The following is a 26,508-nucleotide window of genomic DNA, read 5'->3' as shown; positions in this document are numbered from 1 at the left end:
GGATGAGATGGTTAGGTAGCATCACTGACTCCGTGGGTATGAATTTGAGCAAACTCTGGGAAACAGTGAAGGACAGGGAGGCCTGGCATGCTGCAGTCCATGGGGTCTCAAGGAGTGAGACGGGACTGAGCAACTGAACAACAACAGGGAGGAAGAAACCAGTGGAGGTAGCTTGTGGGGACTCTGCAGCCTAAGGCAGAAGGGATTGTTGGCACAAGTGGTGGTCCTGAAGGGACATAGCTGCTTCCCAATGGTGCCATCAATTCAAGAAAGAAGTGGGGGAAGTACCTAGCCTCTCTCCTCCTCTCCAGTCACCTGTTGGTTCCAGCTGTCTGAGGCCAGCTGGAAACCAGGAGGCAAGGGGCCTGGATGATTCATTTTGTAGGGGTCAGCCTCCCAGGGCTCAGGTCACAGCAGAGGCAGGTGAAGATTGGGTCTGGGAGAGAAGCAAGGAAAACTGGCTCACTGATCCTGCATTTCCAAACCTCAAAAGCGGAGGATAATATGGCTGCCTACCTCGGAGTGTTCTTGGGGTGAAAATACTCCCTCAGGGTGCCTGCCCAGTTAATGCTGAGACTCTGTGTGGGTTTCAAGGCCTTCCTAGGGACCGAGGGCCTAGAGAGAAGTGTTCTGTGTGTTGATCTCATCATACAATTTTAGGATGAAGAACTCTTCCCCTCCATCCCCTGTAGTGGGAACCTGGGATGTTGGCTTCTTTGGCGGAGCGTGTAAGGTGGAAGGTAGCAGTTAAGAATGAAGACTCTGGAGTCGGTCTAGGTTCTAGCCTGACTGTCACTTACTGTCAGGTTTCTTAGCTTCTCAAGGCTCCCCTTTCTTTTTTTTCATCCGTAAAATGGGGGTGTTGGTAATTCTTGTATCATAGCGTTGTGAGGATCAAGTGTAAAGAGCATAAAGCAGTGCCTGGAACACAGTGCCTGGAACACAGTAGGCAGTCAATAGATAGTAGCTACTGCTGCTGTTGCTGTCTTCCCCTCCTCCTCCCACTCTGCCTTTCCATCATCGCCACCACCATCGCCACCACCATCGCCACCACCATCATCACCACCATCACCACCACCATCACCACCATCACCACCACCATCACCACCACCATCACCACCACCATCGCCACCACCATCGCCACCACCATCGCCACCACCATCGCCACCACCATCGCCACCACCATCACCACCATCACCACCATCATCACCACCACCATCACCACCACCATCATCACCACCATCACCACCACCATCACCACCACCATCACCACCATCACCACCACCATCACCACCACCATCACCACCACCATCATCATCACCACCATCACCACCATCACCACCACCATCACCACCACCATCACCACCACCATCACCACCATCACCACCACCATCACCACCACCATCACCACCATCACCACCACCATCACCACCACCATCACCACCACCATCATCATCACCACCATCACCACCACCATCACCACCACCATCACCACCACCATCGCCACCACCATCACCACCACCATCGCCACCATCATCATCACCACCATCACCACCATCACCATCACCATCACCACCACCATCACCACCATCACCATCACCATCACCACCACCATCGCCACCATCATCATCACCACCATCACCACCATCACCATCACCATCACCACCACCATCACCACCATCACCATCACCATCACCACAACCATCGCCACCATCATCATCACCACCATCACCACCATCACCACCACCATCACCACCACCATCACCACCACCATCGCCACCACCATCACCACCACCATCGCCACCATCATCATCACCACCATCGCCACCATCACCACCACCATCACCACCACCATCACCACCACCATCACCACCATCACCACCACCATCACCACCACCATCACCACCATCACCACCACCATCGCCACCACCATCACCACCATCACCACCACCATCACCACCACCATCACCACCACCATCACCACCACCATCACCACCACCATCACCACCATCACCACCACCATCACCACCACCATCACCATCACCACCACCATCACCACCATCACCATCACCATCACCACCACCATCGCCACCATCATCATCACCACCATCGCCACCATCACCACCACCATCACCACCACCATCACCACCACCATCACCACCATCACCACCACCATCACCACCATCACCACCACCATCACCACCACCATCACCACCATCACCACCACCATCACCACCATCACCACCACCATCGCCACCACCATCACCACCACCATCGCCACCATCATCATCACCATCATCACCACCATCACCATCACCATCACCACCACCATCACCACCATCACCATCACCATCACCACCACCATCGCCACCATCATCATCACCACCATCACCACCATCACCACCACCATCACCACCACCATCACCACCACCATCACCACCACCATCGCCACCACCATCACCACCACCATCGCCACCATCATCATCACCACCATCACCACCATCACCATCACCATCACCACCACCATCACCACCATCACCATCACCATCACCACCACCATCGCCACCATCATCATCACCACCATCACCACCATCACCATCACCATCACCACCACCATCACCACCATCACCATCACCATCACCACCACCATCGCCACCATCATCATCACCACCATCACCACCATCACCACCACCATCACCACCACCATCACCACCACCATCACCACCACCATCGCCACCACCATCACCACCACCATCGCCACCATCATCATCACCACCATCACCACCATCACCACCACCATCACCACCACCATCACCACCATCACCACCACCATCACCACCACCATCACCACCACCGCCACCACCACCGCCACCACCATCGCCACCACCATCGCCACCACCATCGCCACCACCATCGCCACCACCATCGCCACCACCACCGCCACCATCACCGCCACCATCACCGCCACCATCACCGCCATCACCACCACCATCACCACCACCATCGCCACCACCATCACCACCACCATCGCCACCATCATCGCCACCACCACCGCCACCATCACCACCACCATCACCACCACCATCACCACCACCATCACCACCATCACCATCACCATCACCATCGCCACCACCGCCACTGCTATGGGTTGAGTGCGTGCATGCTAAGTCACTTCAATCCTGTTTGACTGTTTGTGACCCTATGGACTGTAGCCAGGCAGCCTCCTCTGTCCATGGGAAGATATCTAGGCAAAAATACTGGCGTTGCTTTGCCCTCCTCCAGGGGATCTTCTTGACCCAGGGGTCGAACCTGAGTCTCTTAGGTCTCCTGCATTGACAGGTGGGTTCATTACCACCGGTGCCTCCCGAGAAGCCCTACCTACTGTGTGTTAAGCAAAACTGACCTGTTATCAGTAGAGAATTTCCCACTGCGTGGAGTCCATCCGCCAGCTCTCCCGGGAGCGTCATTGATCATACCGTTAATCCTCTCGTCCTCCCACAGATATGACATTTCAGGGAGTGATTGATGGGTGTGTGTGTGTGTATGTGGGGGAGGGTGGGCTTGTGCCTGACTCCGGGGACATGGTGCTTTGTTATGCAGAATAGCTTGCCTGTCATCCCACTACGAGCCCCTTCCTTGAAAAGTTCCAGGCTATTTTTGAAGCCTTCAAGGCTCACATGTTCTTTCTCCATCATGTCAATGCCAGTACGGAAACATCGGAACCTTTTGGCAGAATGTAAAGCAAAAGAGATTTCAAAGTGCATGGAGGATGAGTGTTGCTCAGATGACAGGGTATTAAGACATGACAAGAATGCTGAGTTTCCAGACTGCAGCAGCTTGTGCGTTTGTATTTAGCCCTCATTGGATTTCTTGGGAAATCAGCGGAGGTGCCAAAGGCTAACGTCATCTCTAAGAAGGCACCAAAGGGTAGAAACACCCGCTGACATCACCCCCCCCACCCCCCCGCATAAATACATTCCGGAAGATCAGGAAACGATGCCAGAATGAGTGGGTGGTTGCCCCGGGCAACTCCAGGCTCCGGGCCACAGGGCGGTGCAGGTGAAGCAGCTGGCAATGGAGGGAAGCACGTGAGCACCAGGCGCCCCAAAGCTTTGCTGCTGATGCAAAGCCCAAAACCCACACTGGAGTCTCCCGGTGTGCAGTGAATACGTGCATCTAAGCGTGAAGGCGCCAAACCCTCACCGTTTATACACTGTATTACAAATGTCATGTTTTATTTACCCTTCCTGTTCTTTCCTGGAGGGTAGGGAATGACTTTGGGGACAGGTAGACCTGCGTTCCAGTCCCTTCTCTGCCTCTTGCATGCATGCTAAGTTGCTTTGGTTGTGTCTGACTCTTTACGACCCTACAGACTGTAGCCCACCAGGCTCCTCTGTCTATGGGATTCTCCAGGCAAGAATACTGGAGTGAGTTGCCATGCCCTCCTCCAGGGGATCTTCCTGACCCAGGGATCGAACCCACGTCTCCTGCCTTGGCAGGTGGGTTCTTTACCTCTAGCGCCACCTGGGAAGCCCTCTCTGCCTCGTACTAGCTCTTTGATCTTTGGCAAGTGGCTTTAAGATTCTGGTAATCTCTGTGCTCTGTGACATCCTAGCGGGGTGGGTTGGGGGGTAGGAGGGAGGTTCAAGAGGGAGGGGATATACATATAGTTATGACTGATTTGCTTTGTTGTATGGCATAAACCAACACAACGTTGTAGAGCAGTTATCCTCTGATTAAAATAAAATAAATTTAAAAAGAAAAAGATTCCAGGAGTCTTCCAAACCACTGTTTCTTCATTTGAAAGGAATTGTTGCAGCCCTTACGGGGTTAGAGATCATGGTGTTACAGGGTCCCTAGAACTCAAAACAGGTTTATGGAACTGCCTTGTTATGTTCAGTGCTCAGATAGTCCCAGGGGGATCAACAGACCTCCTTCCACAAACGGGGAGACTCAAGCAGTGAGTACCTTGTCCATACCACTCACCCCAGGGTGAGTAGTGGTGCCTGAGTCTTTGGGCCCTCCTTGGAGGGAGGCAGTATGGAGTAGTGGTTAGGGCTTACCTACCCTCTGGAGTCCCTTGGGCAGGTTTTCTAAGCCTAGTAAGTCTTCCCTTTTCCTGTCTGTGAAGTGGGGATAATCATAGGCTTGCTTTCTATGGCTATCATGAGGATTACATGAAATAACCCTATAAGCACTTAGCCTGTGCTTGGGAGATGGTAAGTGCTCAACATGGTTGCTGTTGTTGCTGTTAGCAGTATTGGTGGTGGTAGCCATGGTAGTCGGTGGTGGTTGCAGTTGTCGTAGTGACAGCAATAGTGATAACGTGGTTCCGTTGGCTTGTGAGTGTTGACCTCCGGCAGCATTGCAAATCTTTGTTCTTCTCCCTTCCTCTGAGGACAGGCAATGTCTAATTACTCTCCCCATGATCCTTTTTCTAGGACCACTGTGGTCCACCCTTCTCTTCCCTGCCCTGTGCCTGGGGAGGTGGACCTCTGTGGACCGTGTCTCCTGGGCTCTCCTGCTGACAGCCTTTGTCTTGAGCTGGGCCAATGGGAGGTGGTAGCAGAGACTAAAGGGTGGGGAGAGGGCGGGTCTGGGGTTCTTCCCACCCTCATCTCCCTCCCTCCAGCTCTGGCCTTCTCCTGCAATGACAGCTCCTGGCCGGTGGCCCTTCTTCCTTGATTCAGCTCTCACTGGGCGCTTGTTACTGTGTTTCTTTAGATTATACCTCTAGCCCTAGGTTGTGGTAACAATTTCCCACAGTTTCTAGTGTTTTAATTGAATATCTAGAGTGAATTCTGGTTCCCACAGAGACCCCAAGAGACCTATAAACCTATTAAAAAATAATGTATTGAATTGTTTTCATTCTAAAAATTGAAGTGGTGCAATCATTTTGGAAAAAGTGGCGGTTTCTTGTACAGTTAAACATTGAGTTACTGCATGACACAGCAGTTCCATTCTTAGGTATTTACCAAGATAGGTTAAATTATATGCCCACACAAAGACATATAAATGAATATTTATAGCAGTTTTATTCATAATAGCTGGAAGCTGGAGGGAAAAAAATCCCCAAACAGCAATCAACAGATGAACAAATAAACACACTGGGGAATAACTGTGTAATGGAATATTACTCAGGAATAAAAATGAACTGACTACTGATATTGACAACTGCATTATTAATCATTAATAATCAAAACATTAATCAGAATGAAAGAAGGCAGGCATAAAATAGTATATACTGTGTGGTCCCATTAATCTGTGCTAACAGAAAGCAGATTGATGGCTGTGAAGGGCGGCATCTGGGGTGAGGGGATTTAATTGTAAACAGGAACTTTGGGGATGATTCAGATGTTCTGTCGCTTAATTGTGGGTTAACATGGGTGTAATACATCTGCTAGGCATCCCTGGTGGCTCAGACAGTAAAGAATCCCCTTGCCAATGCAGGAGACCCCAGTTTGATCCCTGGGTCAGAAAGATCCCCTGGAGAAGGAAATGACAACTCACTCCAGTATTCTTGCCTGGGAAATCCATGGACAGAGGAGCCTGGTGGGCTACGGTCATGGGCTCGCAAAAGAGTCAGACACGAATTAGCAACTAAACAACAACACATATATTCATGGACCTGTTTCTGAATTCTCTCCTCTGTTCAATTGGTCTGTTTGTCTATCCTTGCACCATACCAGGCTGTCTCATCACTGCAGACTTATAATAATACTTGATATATGCTGCTCTAAGTCTTTAAGCTTTCTTTTTCCTCAGGTATCCTTGGTTCTCTGCATTTCTATAGAAATATTAGAATCAGCATATTCATTTTCACACATACACATGCGCACACATACACATATGTGTGCAAAATGCACTAATTTCTTTCAACAATATTTTATAAAATATTCTGTACTTTCTGTGCAGATTTATTTCACCTAGTTCTTTACATGTATTCCTAGGTATAATGATACAGTTGTGTAACTTATTTTTTAAATGTTTGCTGCTGGTATATAGGGAAGCCCTGGTGGCTCAGTGGTAAAGAATCCACCTGCCAATTCTGGAGACCTGGGTTTGATCCCTGGGTCAGGAAGATCTCCTGAAGAAGGAAATGGCAACTCACTCCAGTATTGTTGCCTGGGAGATCCCATGGACAGAGGAGCCTGGTGGGCTAGTCCATGGGGTTGCAAAGAGTCAGATACTACTTGGTGACTGAACAAGAACAAGATAAAGGAGGGACAATTTGGGCGCCAGAATTTCTTGCTTCATGGTATCGGACTTAAATGAGTTGAAATGTGTTTCTGTTCGATAATTTAAGCTTCGATATAAGTTTGCTTAATTCTTTGTCGAGTGAAAAAGCCCCTAACCTCATGAAGTTGATTACATTCTACATTTGCTTCATCATATAAAAATATTAGGGAAATAAAGTATTATAAAAAGAAGATCAAGACCTCAAAGTCCTTACAAGCAGAGATCACTCCCACCGTCAACATTTCAGATGTAATGTGTTTTCTTCCAGTTTTTTTCTGCACTTAGATTTTCCACCCTCAGTGGTCTTATTCAAATCAAAAAGAAAGCAAGTGGAAAGTCTCCATTCTGTGGCATTTTTGTTATGACTTTACTTGTCTCAGGCACCTAGGGCGATGGTGAGAAGCTTGTGTCCTATATCCCAAATATACTGGGAGGAAATGAGAATGTTTGGTCTGCTGAAGGAGACATACTGGGGAAACGGGTGGGACGAGGGCATGGTCTTTGGCTTCAAATCTCAACCAGTCAATCAGTCAGTTAAATATTATTGAGCTTCTTTCATGAGCCCACACTAGGAGTGCGGAGGTGAACAAAGCATGTGGTTTCCCTGCTTGAATGGAGTCAGTCTGGGAGGGAAAGGTATTATTATTAATAATGATGATGGCAGTGACAATAGCAGTCACTAATATTTATGATGAACCTACTATGTGCCAGGCACTAAGGCTTAATTTTTCTGTTCAAGTTCTTAATATGTCGTTCCATTTAATCTCCCAGTTGTCTTTGAGTAGGTACTCTTTCTAATCCTCATTTTATTATTGAAAAGAATGAAGTGGCTTAGAAAGTTTCAAATGGGGTTGTACAGTAAGCAGATTAAACCTAGGCTAGCAGATCAGGAAGACTCGGAGGAAATGACATTTCACTTGTGATCTGAAGGATGACAGACATCAGAGAAAAACTATTCTGACTTCAGAGAACAGAGACAGGGGCAGTTTTTTTCACAGAAGGAAGTAGGCTGGTTTTGAGTGATAAATGTGGGATCAGATTGGATGGACTTGGTGACCGGAAGTGAGTAGTGACACTGAGGGGAGTCAAGGGTGGCTCCCAGGGTGAGTGAGAAGAAACATCAGAACTGAGGCAGAAGTTTAAGTAGTGTTTAAATTCAAACCAAAGCTCTTGATTATTTCTCCGCTCTGTCAAAAATACAAACACTGCATTCGAATAGTCAATATCAACATAATATTTTTTTCTGTGAACACTGATGAACTTCGGAAAATTTGAAAAACCCTGATTTTATAACTGTTAGCTAATTCTTTAAAAAATCTTTATCATTTATTTATTTGGGTGTGCTGGGTCTTGGTTGCACCATGCGAATTCTGACTTGTAGCTTGTGGGATCTAGTTCCTCAACCAAAGATTGAACCAGCGCCTCCTGTACTGGGATGTGGAATCTTAGCCACTGGACCACTAGGGAAATCCTGTTTAGTTAATCCTCTAAGTTTGGGTTCAGAGGTGAAGTACCATAAATGTCTAATGTAAAGAACTACAAATGTACCCCTGAAATAGAGCAGTAGCAACTCTGTTTCCTCAACACACTTGTTTCTAGTGTGGAACTGAATATAAGGTGGGTACAAATGGAGACTAAAGTAGGTGAAAAGCCAAGCATTTTCCTAAAATTCCCTCTTTACTTCCCCCAGATCTTTGATGAGATAGGATACTATTAGTTGAATGTTCAGCTTCCCAGGTGACACAGTGGTAAAGAATCTGCCTGCCAATGCAGGAGACTCGAGATGCAGTTTGTCCCCTGGGTTGTGAAGATCCCTTGGAGAAGGAAACGGCAACCCACTCCACTATTCTTACCTGCAGAATCCCATGGACAGAGGAGCCTGGTGGGCTACAGCCCATGGGGTCGCAAAGAGTCGGACATGACTGAACATGCACATATTTGAATATTCAGATCCCTTTTGTAGAGTCTGGGAAGCATAAATAAAAAGCAGGGATGGAGACCAGGGACTTAGTTTTTTGGATATATATAGCTTCACTGTTGCCTATGCTAAAGTTGTAAAGAAAAACCTATCAATATGCTTGGGAAAAATTTGTCTTTATGGATATCTTACTTTATCAAACTTGTCTAGTAACAGGGTGAAGGAGAAGGAATGTAACTGCTATTAATTTTTAAAATTGGCTACTACATGTTTTTTAAGACTTTTGGATGTAGCTATCATTTCCTCTCAAGTATATATTCCATCATGTTTAATAAATTGTTTTATTAAAAAAACAATATGAATGAGGGAGAAGAACAAGGATTTGGTTTGGAGCATCTTCAGTTTGAGATCCAAATGGTGGTACTTAGCCAGGAGGGGAGGGCTCTGGGCTGAGAGGTACAACTGGGAGCCACCAGCACAAACAAATTTACGAAGTTTGTAGACTGACAAGGTGGCCTGTGGGGAGAATGTTCACAGGGAATAGAACAGTACCTGGGATAGAGCTTTGAGGAATTCTAGTAGATTAACGGCGGGGGCGGGGAAACAGGAGGAGGAGCCAGGGAAAGGTAGAGGATGCCATGGAGGGCAGGATGAGGAGGTTACAGGGACGCAGAGATCTGTGCCGTTGAAAAGACTTTCTAGTATCAGAATTGTCCTTAGGAGGTGGCGCGCTCCTTGTTCTGCAATGAGATGAGCTCAGGGACATTGTAGAAGAGGGGTGGGGTCAGATGTCTTTGAATTGGCCAGAGTTTCTTGGTTCTTTGTAAGCCACAAGTGGCTGAAAGTGTCTTAAAAACCGAGTGGAAGGGTATGCAGTTTTACATTCATGTCATGGCCAGGCCTTGGAAAGAACAGGGTCCAGATTGGCTATTGGCTCTAGGTGGCAGGAAGTCATGGACCACCTTCTTGTGGCAGCACTACTGATTCAGGAATCAGATTCCCAGGAGTGCGATCGGCTGATCTTGGGTCACATGCCACTCCTTGGCCAGGGGGAGAGCTGGGCACCTTGACTGACAGCACCATCAAGACTGGACATCATGGAGCCAGGCTGGTTTCCCAAAGGAAAGTCAAGATGCCACTTACCGTAAGGGAGAGTGGCTGCTGTGCAGGCGAAACCCACAGATGCCCACTGTAAACTCCACGGCCCTGTCTTGGATTGGATGATATTTGTGATGTTCCCATAACAGGCCTGCCTTCTTGCAGGGCTGTTGCTAGTGTTTTGCCTGCTGGAGGATTAAGTTTCTCTGTTTGCTTTTTAGAGTAAGTTTGGGTACTGGGATTGACGTGAATTTATCTCTGGGCTTCAAGCCACTAGGTCTGGAGGCACAGCTTGGCAGATACAACTCATGTTATTTCTTGACACGACAGTCAAGAAAAGACTTGGCCTTGTGGCTATATGGCCCCTCCTTCGTGAGCAAGGCTAGGAGCTGGTAGTAGACAGATGGTGTAAATCTCTGTTGCATCAGCGAGGTGGGTGTGACCATCCTACAGGCACTTACTAAAAAGAAGCCCGAGTAATTGGCACCTGTGGAACAGGAGATCTGTCAAATCTTATACCTTCCGGCACTTTCTCTTACCTGAGCAAGCTTCTAAGTGCAGCCATGCTTGTAGGACCGCAGTATTTAGAGGATAATGGGCTCCCCTGATGGCTCAGTGGGTAAAGAATCTGCCTGCAGTGGAGGAGACAAAGGCAGAAGTGAGTTCGATCCCCGGGTTGGGAGGATCTCCTGGAGGAGGGCATGGCAACCCACTCCAGTATTCTGGAAAATCCCATGGACAGAGGAGTCTTATGGGCTACAGTTTATGGGATAGTCAAGTGTCAGACACTGCTGAGCAACTAACACTATTTAGAGGATAAGGGAAGGGTGAAACACTGTATCACAGGTTTCCTTGGTTCACCAACATGGACTGATCCAACCGAGTGTTCTTAATAGCAAGTCCAAGGCTATGGTTTTTCCTGTGGTCATGTATGGATGTGAGAGTTGGACTGTGAAGAAAGCTGAGCGCCAAAGAATTGACGTTTTTGAACTGTGGTGTTGGAGAAGACTCTTGAGAGTCCCTTGGACTGCAAGGAGATCCAACCAGTCCATTCTAAAGGAGATCAGTCCTGGGTGTTCTTTGGAAGGAATGATGCTGAAGCTGAAACTCCAGTACTTTGGCCACCTCACACGAAGAGTTGACTCATTGGAAAAGACTCTGATTCTGGGAGGGATTGAGGGCAGGAGGAGAAGGGGATGACACAGGATGAGATGGCTGGATGGCATCACCGACTCAACGCACATGAGTTTGAGTGAACTCCGGGAGTTGGTGATGGACAAGGAGGCCTGGCGTGCTGCGATTCATGGGGTTGCAAAGAGTCGGACACGACTGAGCGACTGAACTGAACTGAAGTAAAATAGAAAAGAGATACATTTATAGGAACACATGAAACGCAGGAGAAAAGAGGGGCCCTCACTGCCCACCCCCTAACTTCTCATCATTGGTTTATCAGTCATAAGTCCTTTGGTCTCAAGAACCAAACACCCAATTCAAGTTGGTTTAGACAAAGAGGGATTTGTCGACGTATATAAAAAAGTCGAGGGGTTCTCCCTTCAGGCTTGGTTGGATCCAGGTGCTTCTGTGTGGTTATCAGATATCTCTTGGCTCTGCTTTTCTCCTTGCTGGCTTCATTCTTAGGAAAGCTTTCCCTTTGTGATAATAAAGATGGCAGCGTCCATGCACGTGTGCTCAGTTGCTTTAGCCGTGTCTGACTCTTTGCGATCCTGTGGACTGTAGCTAGCCAGGTTCCTCTATCCATAGGGATTCTCTAGGCAAGAATATTGGAGTGGGTTGCCATGCCCTCTTCCAGGAGATCTTCCTGACCTGGGGATAGAATTCACATCTGCTCATGTCTCCTGCATTGCGGGTGAATTCTTTACCTGCTGAGCCACCTGGGAAGCCCAAAGATGGCAGATGCAGACTTATTCCCCACCCAACTTAGCAGTACTCCTGGAAAATAAATCCTTTTTCCTAATAATTCTAGCAAGAGTCCTAAAGCTGATTCTCATTGGGTTGCTGAGACACATGCCCATCCCTGAATCCATACTGTGGCCGGGGTCCTGGGTTCCCCTAGCATCCAGGAGAGGGGAGGGCATCTTTAGCCAGCTCATGGAAACTGGGGGTCTGATGCTCCAAATAGAAGCAGAGAGGATAGTTGCCGGTTGGGCATGTTCACCACACTTGGTTTCGGGACCAGCTCTTCTCCTGGTCCTCCTGGTCTGAGAGCTCTAGTGCGGGATGTCTGGTGAACAAGGGATGTTGATGTTTCCCCTTCGGCCATGGCTTTTTTGTCTTGCTGACCCCGCCTTTGGGGCATGATCAAAGCCAGGAGGCCACAGGGTCAAGAGCAGTCTCCATGTGTTATCCAAACAAGCAGGATATTCCCAGCAGCTGTCCTGCCCAGGCGCCTTCTCCCCAGGGTTATAGCAGAAGCTGGTGGTGGGGGAGGGTAAGGGGAACTTTCTTCTCATGAGTTTGTTTACTTCTGAGTCCTATCCTTTACCTCTTGTTGGCTCCACTGCTTTGTCTGGCTTAGTTAAGTAAGCTTGGTAACATTGTGAATGAAAGCATTCCTTTCCTGCAGTTGCTGACCCCTGCAAGGCTCTTGCTCGGTAGTGCTAGGCTGCTGCTAAAGAAATGACGTTTGCTCTTCCTTCCATCTCTTATGGGAGGAAATCACCATCATTAGAACTCTGCAAATTCCCTTTAATTCTGGGTAAATGGTTGGCAGCCCGTATGATGGAATAAGATGCAGTTGTGGAGACAGGATGTGGTCACTGTCTACATGTTGAGATGGCGTGGGCCTCCAGATGTGTTAGTTTGGGAAAAAGCATGAGGAGAGTGTGCAGATCAGCAGTGCTCTGCCCCGTTTGAATCACCTGTTCCCAGCCTCTCTGTGTGTGCTCAGCCATTCAGTCATGTCTGACTCTTTGCGACCCCATGGACTCCCCATGGAGCCCACCAGGCTCCTCTGTCCATGGAATTCTCCAGGCAAGAATATTGGAGTGGGTTGCTGTTTCCTCCGCCAGGGGATCTTCCTGACCCAGGGATTGAACCCGCATCTCTTGCATTGGCAGGTGGATTCGTTACCTCTAGGGCCACCTGGGAAGCCCTCCCAGCTTCTCCCGTCTTCCTCCCATAAATCTGAATCTCTAGAGGGACTTGAGCCCTGTTTTGTTTTGAAAGCTCCAAGTGACTCAGAGTGCAGCCCAGACTGAGAACCAAGGGTGTAGATTTGTAATCATATGGATGAAACTAAAGGGGCATAGATAAAACCAAAAAGGAAATAGAGAATTATATTGCACATATAGGCAGGGACTCATACGTGCTCACACACATGCAGAGAATATTGCTAGAAGACAGACAAGAAATGAGAAAGAGTAGTTCCCTCTAATGGGGTAGAGCCTTGTCTCTCAAACGTATGCTCATCAGTAATGTTCGAAATTTAAGCCTTAAGCATGATAAACAGTTTAAAAAAGAAATCCTAACTGCGCACCCAAGGCCGGCCAGGCAGGGCTGTGAGCTCATGCAGCTTGACTGTGCTGGGGCCAGCCACCCACAGACGTGCAAATACCACCCACCTCCCTGGCCACAGCTGCCTTCCTCTTGACTCAGCTGGTGAGAGTGACTTCTTGAGTGAGAGAGGTGACCAAAAGCCCAGTCATTCATTTATTCATTCATGGTCAATGTACTCATTCATATTTTTATTAAGAATCAGATACGGGGCAGGTATGTGCCAAGCACAGGAATCTGGTCTCATCCTCATGACTATGCATGAAGTGAAAGTGAAAGTGTCAGTTGCTTAGTCACGTCTGACTCTTTGTGACCCCATGGACGGTAGCCCACCAGGCTCCTCCGTCCGTGGGATTCTCCAGGCAAGAATACTGGTGTGGGTTGCCATTCCCTTCTCCAGGGGATCTTCCTGATCCAGGGATCAGGCCAGTAACTGATCTTGTCCCCATTCTGTGGTTGGGGATATTTGAGCTCAGAGATAATGTGTAACCAAGGTGACAGTGTTTGAATCAGGAAGACTAGCTAAAACAGAGCTTGTGAACTGGTGGGACTCAGATGTCTTTGGATGGTCGGCATGGAGTTTTCAAAAAATCCCATCTGGCAACGCTGGACTAGCGCTCCCAGGGCCATTGCTGGACAGAGTTGAGTATCCTAGGGATGGGCGTGTGCTGTCCAGTTCATCCCAGCTGCCCTTCCCTGCTGTATTACACCAGACTGGCTTCACTCAGTCCCTTAGCCTGGCCTCTGTAGGGTTTTAAGTTTATAACCCTTGCAGTGAAGTAGGTGCATGTGTGCTAAGTCTTTTCAGTTGTGTCTGACTCTTTGTGACCCTGTGAACTGTAGCCTGACAGGCTTCTCCATCATGGGAGTTCCTAGGCAAGAATACTGGAGTGCGTTTCCATGCCCTCCTCCAGGGGTTCTTCCTGACCCAGGGATCGAACCTGTGTCTCTGGCATTGGCAGATGGGTGCTTTACCGCTGAGTCCCCTGGGAAGCCCAATGAAGTAGGCAGGATGAGCCAACCATTCCCTGTCCCCTGGGGCTCCCAGGCTGAGTTATCCTGTGGAGCATGTCATTTCTACTCCAATCCAGCCTTTGGTCTGCTGATTGGAGAACTAAGCTCTCTGCCTTTAAATTTCCTCGTGGCCATCATGGGATGGGCTGTTGGTAGTGATGTATTTATGGAACAGATTTGCACAGTAGAGAATGAGTGAAATATAGAAAAGGACAGTCATCCAGCCTGGCAGGAATGTGGGGCAGTGGAGTGAGAGGAGGTAAGAGTGAAGTTGGACGGTGGTTTCATTGTGAATGAATGCCAGCCTGTTGGATTGGAACTTTATTCTTTAGGCCAGTGCTGTCCAATAATACCTTCTACAGTGAGTGTCCAGTACTGTAGCTTCTAGCTGCATGTGACTGTTAAGCACTTGAAATGTGGTTACGGTGAATGAAAAGCTGAAGTACTTTTTAAACAATGGGTTGTTCACTTTATTTTTAAAAAATATATTTGTTTATTTATTTGACTGTGCCAGGTGTTAGTTGGGGCATGCCAGATCTTTGATCCTCATTGTGGCATGCAGAATCTTTAGTTGCAGGATGTAGGATCGAGTTCCCAGACCAGGGATCAAACCCAGGCCCACTGCTTTGGGAGCACGGAGTCTTAGCCACCCACTTGACCACCAAGGAATTCCCAAGAACTGAATTTTAAATTTCATTTAATTAATTTAAATTGGCATAACCCCACATCACCTGTGGCTACCATGTTGGACAGTGCAACTTTAGATGATAAGCAGCCAGTGAATGTGTTGAAGAAGGGAGATAGTATCAAGCTGAGTTTTCAGAAGATGAATTTTTCAGGAGTGTGTAGGCTGTATGGGGTGAGGGGAGTGGGCAGAAATAAAATTAATGGTGTTTAGTATATGTTAGACACTTACTTGGTCCTCACATGACCTCATTTAACCCTCACAACAACTCTGTAAGAAAAGCACTATTATTTTTTCTATTTTATAGACTAGGAAAGCAAGACACAGCAAGGTCAATGAACTTAAGGTCATAGAGCTAATAAATAGTGTGTCCTGGTGTCGTGTCCAGGCAGCTTGGCTGCAGAGTTCAGACTGTAAACCTCTCCAACCTGGAAGGAAGTAAATGAACCTTCACTGAGAACTTCCTTTGTGCTCTGATGCTGTACATTGGTACATGATGTTTCATTTAGATTTCATAGCAATCACATAACACTGATGACCTTATCTCCTCTGTGATTATGGAAGCTTTGGCTCATAGAGATGAGACATCACGGCAGGCTTATCAGTTTCGGGGGAAACCAGTTAAGGCTTCATTGCAAAATTCCATTTCTGAGTTACTGAGGGCAGTTAGGGTGGAATCAGTGGGGAGTGTACAGGAGGATATGGTATAAAAGATGTTGCGAAGGAAGAATCAGTAGGATTTAGCAACTGACTGGATGGCTGGGGTGAGGAAAGCGGGGGAGGATTTCTTCTGGAACAGTGAAATGAATGACAAACACAAATGCAGCCACGCTGTATGAGCTGAGAGTGCGTGGGCTCTAGAGGAAGACAAACCTGGTTCCAAATACAAGCGTGGCCACTGACTAGCTGGATGCCCTTGGGCAAGTCATTCCTCTCTATGTATTAGCATCCCTGTTGTTAAAACATGGATCAAAATACCTTCCTCCTGGGGCTGTGATGGGCTAAACTGTAATAACCATGGATGTGAAAGTCCTTTGCCAACTCAAGTCCACGGCCTTGTGAGTCATGCTTCTGAATGGTAGGGAGGCTGGGTGGAGGTGGTGACCAGGCCTGTCTGCCTTTGATCTTGGAGACGGTACCAGAAAGCATGGGAGGGAGCACCACCTCATCTTGGACACTGGGCAATTTCATGCCTTGAGTCGTCTTTGACCCGGGAGGAAAGGGGGATCCTGCACACCCATCTGAAAGGAACATTTGCACACTGATGCCTCTACCTCAAATGCCCCTTTCCACCGAGCACTTTGTGTATGTGTCTTGTTTGACCTTCACAACAACTTTCTAAGAGTAGATAATGCTATGATTCCCATTTTGGAGGAGATAGAGGCTCAGAGAGGCATAGTAATTGGGCTGATATCTTTCAGCTTAAGGGTCATAAAATAGCAGTTCAGGGGACTTCCTTGGTGGTCCAGTGGTTAAGAATCCACCTTGTGATGCAGAGGTCACGGGTTCGATCCCTGGTCAGGGAACTAAGATCCCACATTGCCATGGAGCAACTAAACCTGTGAGTTGCAACTACTGAGACTGCGCACCCGAGCCTGAGAACCATAGCTAGAGAGTCTGTGCATCGCAATGGAAGATCCTGCATGGCACCATGAGGATCCCACGTGCTGCAGCTAAGACCTCACAGAGCCAAATAAATAAAAACAAAAAAAATTTTTTTAATGGAAGTTCAAACTGAGGTTCAGCTGATCCAGAGGCCTGGCCTGGAAGTCTTGCAGATGGTGGATTTCTCTCTTGAGGAATGGCTGTCTGGGGGCTTCCAGAGAGAGACGAGAGCTCAGGAAGGTGTTGAAGGCCCTTCTGTCTCTTCTTCCAACACAGACATCTGCAGCAAATGCTGGAATGAATATCACCGGTTAGTATGGATTCAGGGACAAAGATTGCTTCCTAAAGATGACAGTTGCCCATTTTAGACTCTAGTGAGAACAGGGTACAAGAGATGGATCGACTCCAAAGAGAGAAAATAAAAATTTAATGACTTGATCTAGTTTCCTCTGGATACAACAAATGAATTGTAATGGTCAGAACTGGGCATTTGGGGGTGGGTGCAGTATGAGGCAGAGCTGGGGTCCCATTGCTTCCTGGGGGCAGATACTCCAGAGAGGTCTCTTGGGCTTTTGTCTGTAGTCTTCTGCTTCTGGGATCATCCAAGTGTTTCTGATCTTTGGCTGGTATATCAGTTTCCTATTGCTGGAATAACAGATTACCACACACTTAATGGGTTAAAATAACAGATTTATTACCTTATAGCTCTGGAGGTCAAGAGTCTGAAAATGGATCTCACGAGGCTAACATCAAGACAGCAGGATGTCAAGATGTCAGCAGGACGTCATTCCTTCTGGAGCCTCTGGGGACCGTCTGTTCTTTGCCTTTTCTAGCTTCTAGACACCATCCACATTTCTTGGCGTGTGTTCCTTTCCAGCAGTGGCATCACTCCAGCCACTGCTTTTGTAGTCGTACCTCCTTCTCTGACTCTGACCCTCATACCTCCTTCTAACAAGGATCCAGCAGCTAAGACTCCATGCTCCCAATGCAGGGGGCCTGGGCGTTCAGTCTCTGGTCAGGGAACTAGATCCCACATGCCACAACTAAGAGTTTACATGCTAAACATAAAGATCTCACATGCCACAATGAAGATCGAAGATCCTGCATGCTGCAACTGAGACTCAGCACAGCCAAGTAAATAAATTTTGAGGAAGAAAAAAGAAAAAAATATTCTTTTTTAAAAAAAGGACTTTTGTAATTGCATTAAACTCACCAGGATGTGTTAGTGCTGTTTGCTCAGTCATGTCTGACTCTTTGAGACCCCATGTACTGTAGCCTGCCAGTCTCCTCTGTCCATGGAATTCTCCAGGCAAGAGTACTGGAGCGGGTGGCCATTCCCTTCTCTAGGGGATCTTCCTGACCCAGAGATTGAAACCAGGTCTCCCTCATTGCAGGCAAATTCTTCACTGTCTGAGCCACCATTCACACATACCAGGGATTAGGATGTGGATATCTTTGGTGAGGCTGGGGGAAGACGTTATTCTACCTATAGGCCTATGACCTTCATGATTTTAATGTAATGGGAGGATTGGAGATAAATGGTGCTTGGAATCTTAATCTCTTTCTCTGCGGGAGCCAAGTAGCAGTTCTCTGCCCCCTGTTCTAAAAAGCTAGCTTATTTATTTATGGCCCTGCTGGGGCTTCATTGCTATGCTGACTTTGCTCTAGTTGCAGAGAGTGGTGGCTACTCTTTAGCTGTGGGGCATGGGCTTCTCAAGGCAGTGACTTCTCTTGTTGCAAGGCGTGGGCTCCAGAGCACAGGCTCAGTAGCTGTGGTGTATGGGTCTAGTTGCCTTGCAGCATGTGGGATCTTCCCAGACCAGGGGTTGAACTCTTGTCTCCTGCATTGGCAGGTGGATTCTTCACCAATGAGCCACCAGGGACGTCCAGCAGTTTCCCCTTTTAAAACAGGTCTTGCATACATTCTCCCACCTGACACTCAGACATTTTCAGTGCTCGCCTGGTCCATATACGTTTGGGTTTGAGACTGCATCGTGTAGTCCTAATAAAGCATGACTACTGGTTAGATTCAGAAGGCTGTAGGCTGCAGGCTTCTAACCTCTACGGAGCAAAGAGTTGTTGCATAAACCGTGAAGCATCTAGGAATTCTTGGTTCTTACCAGGTACCTGTTTGAAAGCAGGACCTAGTACGTGTTTCAGCAGTTTCTGTGAATGTTGGCTCTTATTTAAGAAAAGCTAGTCTTACCCTGAATTTGCCGAACAGAAATGAGGGGGTGTTTATTTGTATCACAAAAGGATTTAGTTTGTTTCTTTAAATAGCCTAAGCCCTACTCCTTTTCTTTGAAGTGTTTTAGTTAATGGGAAATTTGATTTGCAGAACTTTTTAGAAACACGCTATGTAAAGTAAATACCTGCACTAAAAGCTCATCAACTTTTCAGCCTGTTCCCAGCTTCTCTGGAGAGTATGCTGGGGTACAGCCAACTCCCATGGCGTACTGAGTCCACCAAGGGGGACGTAGACTACTTATTTTCGTGGCTAACTGGAAGGCTGCCAGGAGAGACCTTGTCCATGACTGATGTAGTCCTACCCTTGACCTTGGTGGTAGAATGTGGTAGGCCAGCCAGGAGCTATAGCTAGCATTAAGTTGATTGAGTTTTCTTCTTTTTGTGTGGCTGATAATTCCCATTCTTTGTTGATTCATTCACCGAATATTTATTTACTCAATATATACCAGGACATGTGGTAGACACTAGGAAGCTAAAGATGAGCTTCCTTCAAAGAGAGTAAGGATGGATAAGATCATAACTGATATTTCAGATATTTTGAAGAAGGGCTCTAGGCTAAAGTAATTGCTTATCTATGGTGAGTTGGGGGGAGAGGAACTTGCCTAAACATTTCTGGGTTAAGGGAGAAGTGAAAACTTCAGTAATAGACCAATTAGAAACTTAGAACAATGATGGCAGTGTAAAGCGTAGGATGTGGTCAAAGCTGTGCTTGAAAGTTTTTAGCCTTAAAATGTTAAACTTTTATTGAAGAAGAATGGGGAGAAATTAGCTGAGCAGTCAGTTCAAGAAGCTTTAAAATGAATAATGAATAATAGCAGGAGACATTTGTTGCATACTCTTGGTCTGTTAGGCTCAGTTCTGAGCTTGGATTATCTCGTTTAATTCTGACAACACTGCTGTGATATGAGTATTATTACTATTATCACCATCACTTTTCAGAAAGAAAACTGAAGCACAGGTAGATAAGATAATGTGCCCAAACATTATAGTTTGCAAATGATGACAGCAGCATCAAAACCTGGCCATCTGACTCCAGAATTCATACTTGCAACCCAATGAATAATACAAGAACAAGTACCCATAAAATAAGTAGGACAAATAAAACTAACAATCAACTAAGAAAAAAACAGTAGAATTGATAAATATAGGCATCGTTTGCTTCTTTAAAATGAGAGAGTAATAAAATGGACACTAAGGAAGGTAAACCTCTGAAAAAAATCAAAAGAAAGACTCCCCAACAATATAATAGACGAAAGCTTGAGAAAGGGCATGGCACCATCCCAGATAAGATGATGCAGTTGAAACACACGGAGAAGAACACTGTGGATAATTCCAAAGGAAAATATAAGTTCCCAAAGTTAGTTTGAGAAGAGCGTGAGGGAGAAATAAAGCTGGTAAAAGCGCTAAGCGGGAGAGGACTGTTTGCTCGTCATCCCTTTTATTCCACATTGCTCTGGAAATTTTACATATGGACGTATAAAGGGAAACACAAGAGGCATATCTATCAGGGAGGAGGAAAGAAAAATGTTATTACTGGGGATAATGTGATTCTCTACCTGGATTACTCAAAGGAAGCAACTGAAATCCCACAGCAACTCTCATGAATTTTAAAAATACTTAGAAAATAAATACTCTGAAAATTTATTGCTTTCCTATTTGTAAATGATAACCACTCAGCAAACAAAATGGAAAAGATGTCAAAATCACAATAGAAGAGAGGTAGGATTTCTCAGATAGAAATATGTAGAACTATAGAGAAAATTGGGCTTCCCAGGTGGCGCTAGTGGTAAAGAATCCACCTGCCAGTGCAGGAGACGTAAGAGACATGGGTTTGATCCCTGGATTGGGAAGATCCCCTGGAGGTCATGGCAACCCACTCTAGTATTCTTGCCTGGAGAATTCCATGGACAGAGGAGCCTGGAAGGGCTACAGAATCCATAGGGTTGCAAAGAATTGGACAATACTGAAGCAACTTAGCATGCACACATGCATAGAGAAAATTAAATACTTTACTGGGATACATAAAATACAATTTTAACAAGGGGGCACTCTATTCCTGATAGAAGTACTCATTGTTATGAAAGTGTCAATTATCAAAGTCCCAATAAATTTTTTTCTGGGGATGAGGGTAGGGAGTTGACTAAATGCAATTCCAAAACAAATTCCACTGGTGTTTTTAAAAGCTTGATAAACTGATTCTAAAGTTCACTTGGAACTTGCAATGATTGCCAATAGAATGTTGAAAATAAGGATAATGAGAGAGGACTTGCCCTGCCAAGATATAACATATTATAAAGCTACTATAATTAAATCCCATATTGCTTTATTATAAGACAGATCAGTGGAACAGAACTGCAGGCCCAAAGACAGACCCAGTGTATATAATTATTTAGTATATAATTAGGTTGGCATTTGAAATCAGTGATGAGGGGATGAATTATTCAATAAAAGATGCTGGCACAATTGATTACCTATTTGAGAAAAAAATGGCAAGTTAAATTCCCATGTCATTTCAGATACAAAAAAAAAATTACAAATTGATGGAAGTTTAAAGTGCATATGATGCCAGATAAAAGTAAAGAGAAAAGAATGGTATAGATAGGAATTTGGATCATATGGGAAGGCCTTCTGAAGTGTAGTTGGACTAAGTTTTCTTTGTCCAGCTTTTTTTCTTTTGGTAGTCTGAAAGTTATTCTTGTTAGCACACTATTTCAGCTTATAATGTCCTAAATGCTGTTTCTCCATACCTATTAACTCTTGAATAAACAAGGATCTTAGCATGTTGCAACTTTGTAGTCTTTTTCCCATCCCTGTCTCAAGACTTGTCCCCCTACCCTCACCTTGCTTTTCTTCTTGTTCTTTCACCACGGTTTTATGCCTCTTTTATTCATTTTGTTATTTTTTTGTGGAGTGTATATTCTCTATTACTTCTTTGTGGGACGTAAATTTTCCAAGTTCTGTATTTCGGAAATGTCTTTATTTTGTACTTTCACTTGAATGCTCGTTTGACTGCGTATAGGATTTTAGGTTCAAATGACTTTTCCTAAACCTTTGAAGATGTTGCTCCGTTGTATTCTATTTTTTTTTTAAATTTTTAAAAAATGATTGCCGCAATCAATTTAGTTAAATTTTTTAAAGATTTTTTTTTTCATGTGGACCATTTTTAAAGTCTTTATTGAATCTGTTACAGTATTGCGTCTGTCTTATGGTTTGGTCTTTTGGCCACAAGGCATGTGGAATCTCAGCTGCCTAATCAGAGATCTAACTCACCCCTCTCCATTAGAAGGCGAACTCTTAACTGTTGGAACTGCCTCCATTGTATCCTAGGATGCAGAATTGCAGATGAGAAATCTGATGTTAAAATTATTTTTTGTTCCTTTGTCAGTAACTTTCCCGTCTTCTCTTCCTTTCCTTGCTAGACACGTCCTCACAGTGATATCTGAGCCTTGGTAATTCTCACTGTTAGTCATTTTTCTTTTTATTTGTATCTATTGACACTTGATAGTTTCTTTCAATTTCATGGCTCAAATTCTTCTTAATCTTTAGAGAATTTCCTTTCATTTTCTTCAATTACACCTTCTTTACTTTTCTTTCTGTTCTTTCCTGAACATCCTTCTGTATAGATGTTAGAATTCTGAGATCTATTATACATGTTTTGAGTCATTTCTTCTATTCTTTCTTGCCTTTTTTTTTTTTTTTGCAAAATTCTGGGGAAATCACTCAAATTAGACTTCCAATTTGCTAAGTTCCTCTTTAGTTGTTCTCCATTTGTATCAGCCCAACTACTGAATTTCCAGTTGGGGCGATCATATTTTTCATTTCCCGATCTTTGTTTTTCTTTGACTCTTTGTTTCAAAATGAAAGTAGGCTTATTTCCCTTGATATTATGTAATTAACATATACTCTTTTGTCAACATTTCAAACAATATAGATGTAAGGTTGTCAGTAAAAATAATCTGTAGTCCTATTCCCCAGAAATAACCACCATTGGCATTTTTTGGCCACTGCTCATGTCTCACTCATGTGGGGCCTCCCTGGGGGCTCAGATGGTAAAGTGCCTGTCTGCAATGCAGGAGACCTGGGTTCGATCCCTGGGTTGGGAAGATCCCCTGGAGAAGCAGATGGCAGCCCACTCCAGTACTCTTGCCTGGAAAATCCCATGGACAGAGGAACCTGGAATGCTACAGTCCATGGGGTCGCAAAGAGTCGGGCACGACTGAGAGACTTCACTTTCGTGTATTACTCTCAATATTGACAGACATGTAGGCACAGAGGACTTCCCTACTCACAACAAACATGTATATACTGTTTGACGCAGATGTCTTTATACAAAGCATATATTACTTACAAAATGCAATAAGTAATAACAGAAAAAGGAGAAAGAAATTGACCCCTTTGGAGCTCTTCTTCTTCTTTTTAGCTTTGCCATCTTGTGGAATCTTGGTTCCCTGACCAGGGATTGAACCTGAGCCCCTGGCAGTGGAAGCACGGAGTCCTAACCACTGGACTGCCAGGGACTTTCCCCCAGGTTCACTAATAATCAGTCAAGACTAATGTTTTTTTTCCCCATCTATTACCCTTTCTGTCTCTTTTCTGTCATGTTGACTTATTTTGAATTGAATCATTTTATCCATAAAGATTATAGGATGTATCCTTAGAAGTAAGAATAACAAAAAAATCATAATACTCTTATTATATAAAAAATTATAATTCCCTAATACCAATAACAAAAATTCTCTCATGTTATCAAAAAATGAGTCATTCATTTTTCTGATTGTCTCATAATTATTAAAAAACTATTAGTTCATTTAAACTAGGACCCAAACAATGTCCACATATTGTGTTTAGTTAATACCTTTTAAAATCTCTTTATTATTTTCCTCCTCTGCCCTGCTATTTTCCTCCTGCTGTTTTCTATTTTCATTCATTTACTGTTGGTGTTTTGAGCAGTTTTAGGCATATAGAAAAACTGATTGAAAATGCAGTTTCTGTACATTTCCTCAACCTCATTTCCACCCTAGTTCCCCCTATTATTAACATTCGCAAGTGAAATAAATCAGAAAGAGAAAGAGGAATACCATGTTAACTCACTTGTACGTGGGATCTTAAAAAAAAAAAGAAAAAAAGGAAACCCAAAACACCAAAACCAAGAAGTGAACTTGTGGATACAGAGAACAGATTGGTGGTTGCCAGAGATGAGGGTGGGGAGCGGGTGACATGGGTGAAAGTGGTCAAAATAAGTAAGTTCAGGGGGTGTAATAAATAGCATGTGACTATAGTTAGTAGTACTGTAGTGTATATTTGGGCTTCCCTGGTGGCTCAATGGTAAAGAATCTGCCTGCCAGTGCAGGAGACGTGTTCGATCCCTGGGTTGGGAAGATCTGCTGGAGGAGGGCATGGCAACCCACTCGAGTATTCTTACTGGGAAATCACATAGACAGAGGAGCCTGGCAAGCTACTGTCCATGAGGCTGCAGAAGAGTCGGACACAACGACTGAGCATGCAGTGTATATTTGGAAGTCACTAAGAGAGTAAATCTTAAAAAATCTTATCAGAAGAAAAAAATCACAACTATGTGTGGTGATGGATGTTGATGACTTACAGTGACGATCATTTATAAATGTATATATGGAATCATGTTATACACCTGAACCTAATGCAAGGTTATATCAATTATATCTCAATTAAAAAATGAAGAGAACTATATTCAATACCCTATGATAAGTCATAATGGAAAATAATATTAAAAAATGTGAAAAAATGAAATAGCATGCCTTAGAGTGTTGTTAGGAATATTAAGTGAATTAATATGTGTAAAGCACTTTTAAAGAATCTTGCGTTAGTGTGGTACATTTGTTACAGTTGATGGGCCAATAGTGATACATTGTTATTAACTAAAAGCCATTGTTTATCCTAGGGTTCGCTTTTTGAGTTGTACGTTCTCTAAATGTAGTTGTCACTACGGTGTCATCCATAGTAGTCAACATAATTAGTAAATTGCAAATTGTAGCACCGGTGTCGCCAGGAGTTTGAGTTCAATAGAAGACAAGGGGCAGAAACTGAAGGCATTGTCTATCTGATTGTGAAGCCTTTGAGTCTAAAGGCTAATGCTGCCCTCCTCTCTGCCCCTCCCTTCCTGCTCTCCCCGTCCCCTCTCCCCTCCCTGCCACCCTCATTTTCTCTTTTGCAGTCTGCTGTTTTGTCGTGCACAAGCGCTGCCATGAATTTGTCACGTTCTCCTGCCCGGGCGCTGACAAGGGCCCAGCCTCTGACGTAAGTAACGGGCACCGGTCACCTCTCTCTGTCCACAGTCACTGCACCTTTTTGGGTGACTGTGAGTATACCGAGACAAAAAGTCGGGATGTCATGGTCCCTACAGCTTCTGAGACTATTTTCATCTTAATGGGAAAAAACCAAAACAAAACATTTTGAGAGGGGTGCATGACTTCAAGAAACCAGTTTCCCTACTATGATTTAGCACAATGTCTTCATCTTTATGGCTGAGGCATGAGGTTGATGAGCAGGGGTTAAATTGTGAACTCTTTGTCAGGGCCCCAGAATTAGGAGGAAGTGAGATTTTCCTACTCCGTTTAACCCAAAGTGTGATTACTGTTGAGGGATGAGGGGTGCTCCTGGATAAAACTAGCAAATAAACTTTGTTTTGATCATTATTGGTTTATTTTAATATGGTTTGAAAAGTGTATCTAGTAGTGGTTTGTCATTTATGGTGAGGATTTAAAATTTCCTACTTAAGTAAAAGTGTTTAGGGTTAAACAAAAGATAGGGCTTCCTTGTGGCTCAGCTGGTAAAGAATCCACCCACAATGTGGGAGACCTGGGTTTGATCCCTGGGTTGGGAAGATCCCCTGGAGAAGGAAAAGGTTATCCAGTATTCTGGCCTGGCAAATTCCGTGAACTGTATAGTCCATGGGGCTGGAAAGAGTCAGACATGAACGAGTGACTTTCATTTTCACTTTCACTTTCAAAAGATAGAGACTTCCCTGGCAGTCCAGTGGTTAAGAATTCACACTTGCAGTGCAGGGGGCGCAGGTTTAATCCCTGGTTGGAAACTAAGATCCCATATGCTGTGTGGTGTGGCCAAAAAATAAATAAAAATTTAAAAAGATAAACTGACTTAAGGAAAATATTAGGTGAATGACGGCGTGACTGCTATGTTTGAGTGCTCTGTG

The 26,508-nt window shown here is 45.2% G+C and overlaps 1 protein-coding gene across 2 annotated transcripts in view; it reads left to right on the top strand.

The window, feature by feature from the left end:
- Positions 1–26,508, top strand: part of PRKCB (protein kinase C beta) — a 374,584-nt gene that overhangs the window by 136,160 nt on the left and 211,916 nt on the right. For both annotated transcript variants that reach the window (XM_068969543.1, XM_068969542.1), the window contains exon 3: positions 25,510–25,592. In XM_068969543.1, the coding sequence (XP_068825644.1) occupies positions 25,510–25,592 (83 nt within the window). The remainder of the gene's footprint in view (positions 1–25,509; positions 25,593–26,508) is intronic.

Source organism: Capricornis sumatraensis, chromosome 3 (genome assembly GCF_032405125.1).
Source record: "Capricornis sumatraensis isolate serow.1 chromosome 3, serow.2, whole genome shotgun sequence".
In the NCBI taxonomy this organism is placed as follows: Eukaryota; Metazoa; Chordata; class Mammalia; order Artiodactyla; family Bovidae; genus Capricornis; species Capricornis sumatraensis.
Note: the sequence above shows the minus strand (reverse complement) of the source record. Positions and strands in the feature narration are given on the sequence as shown.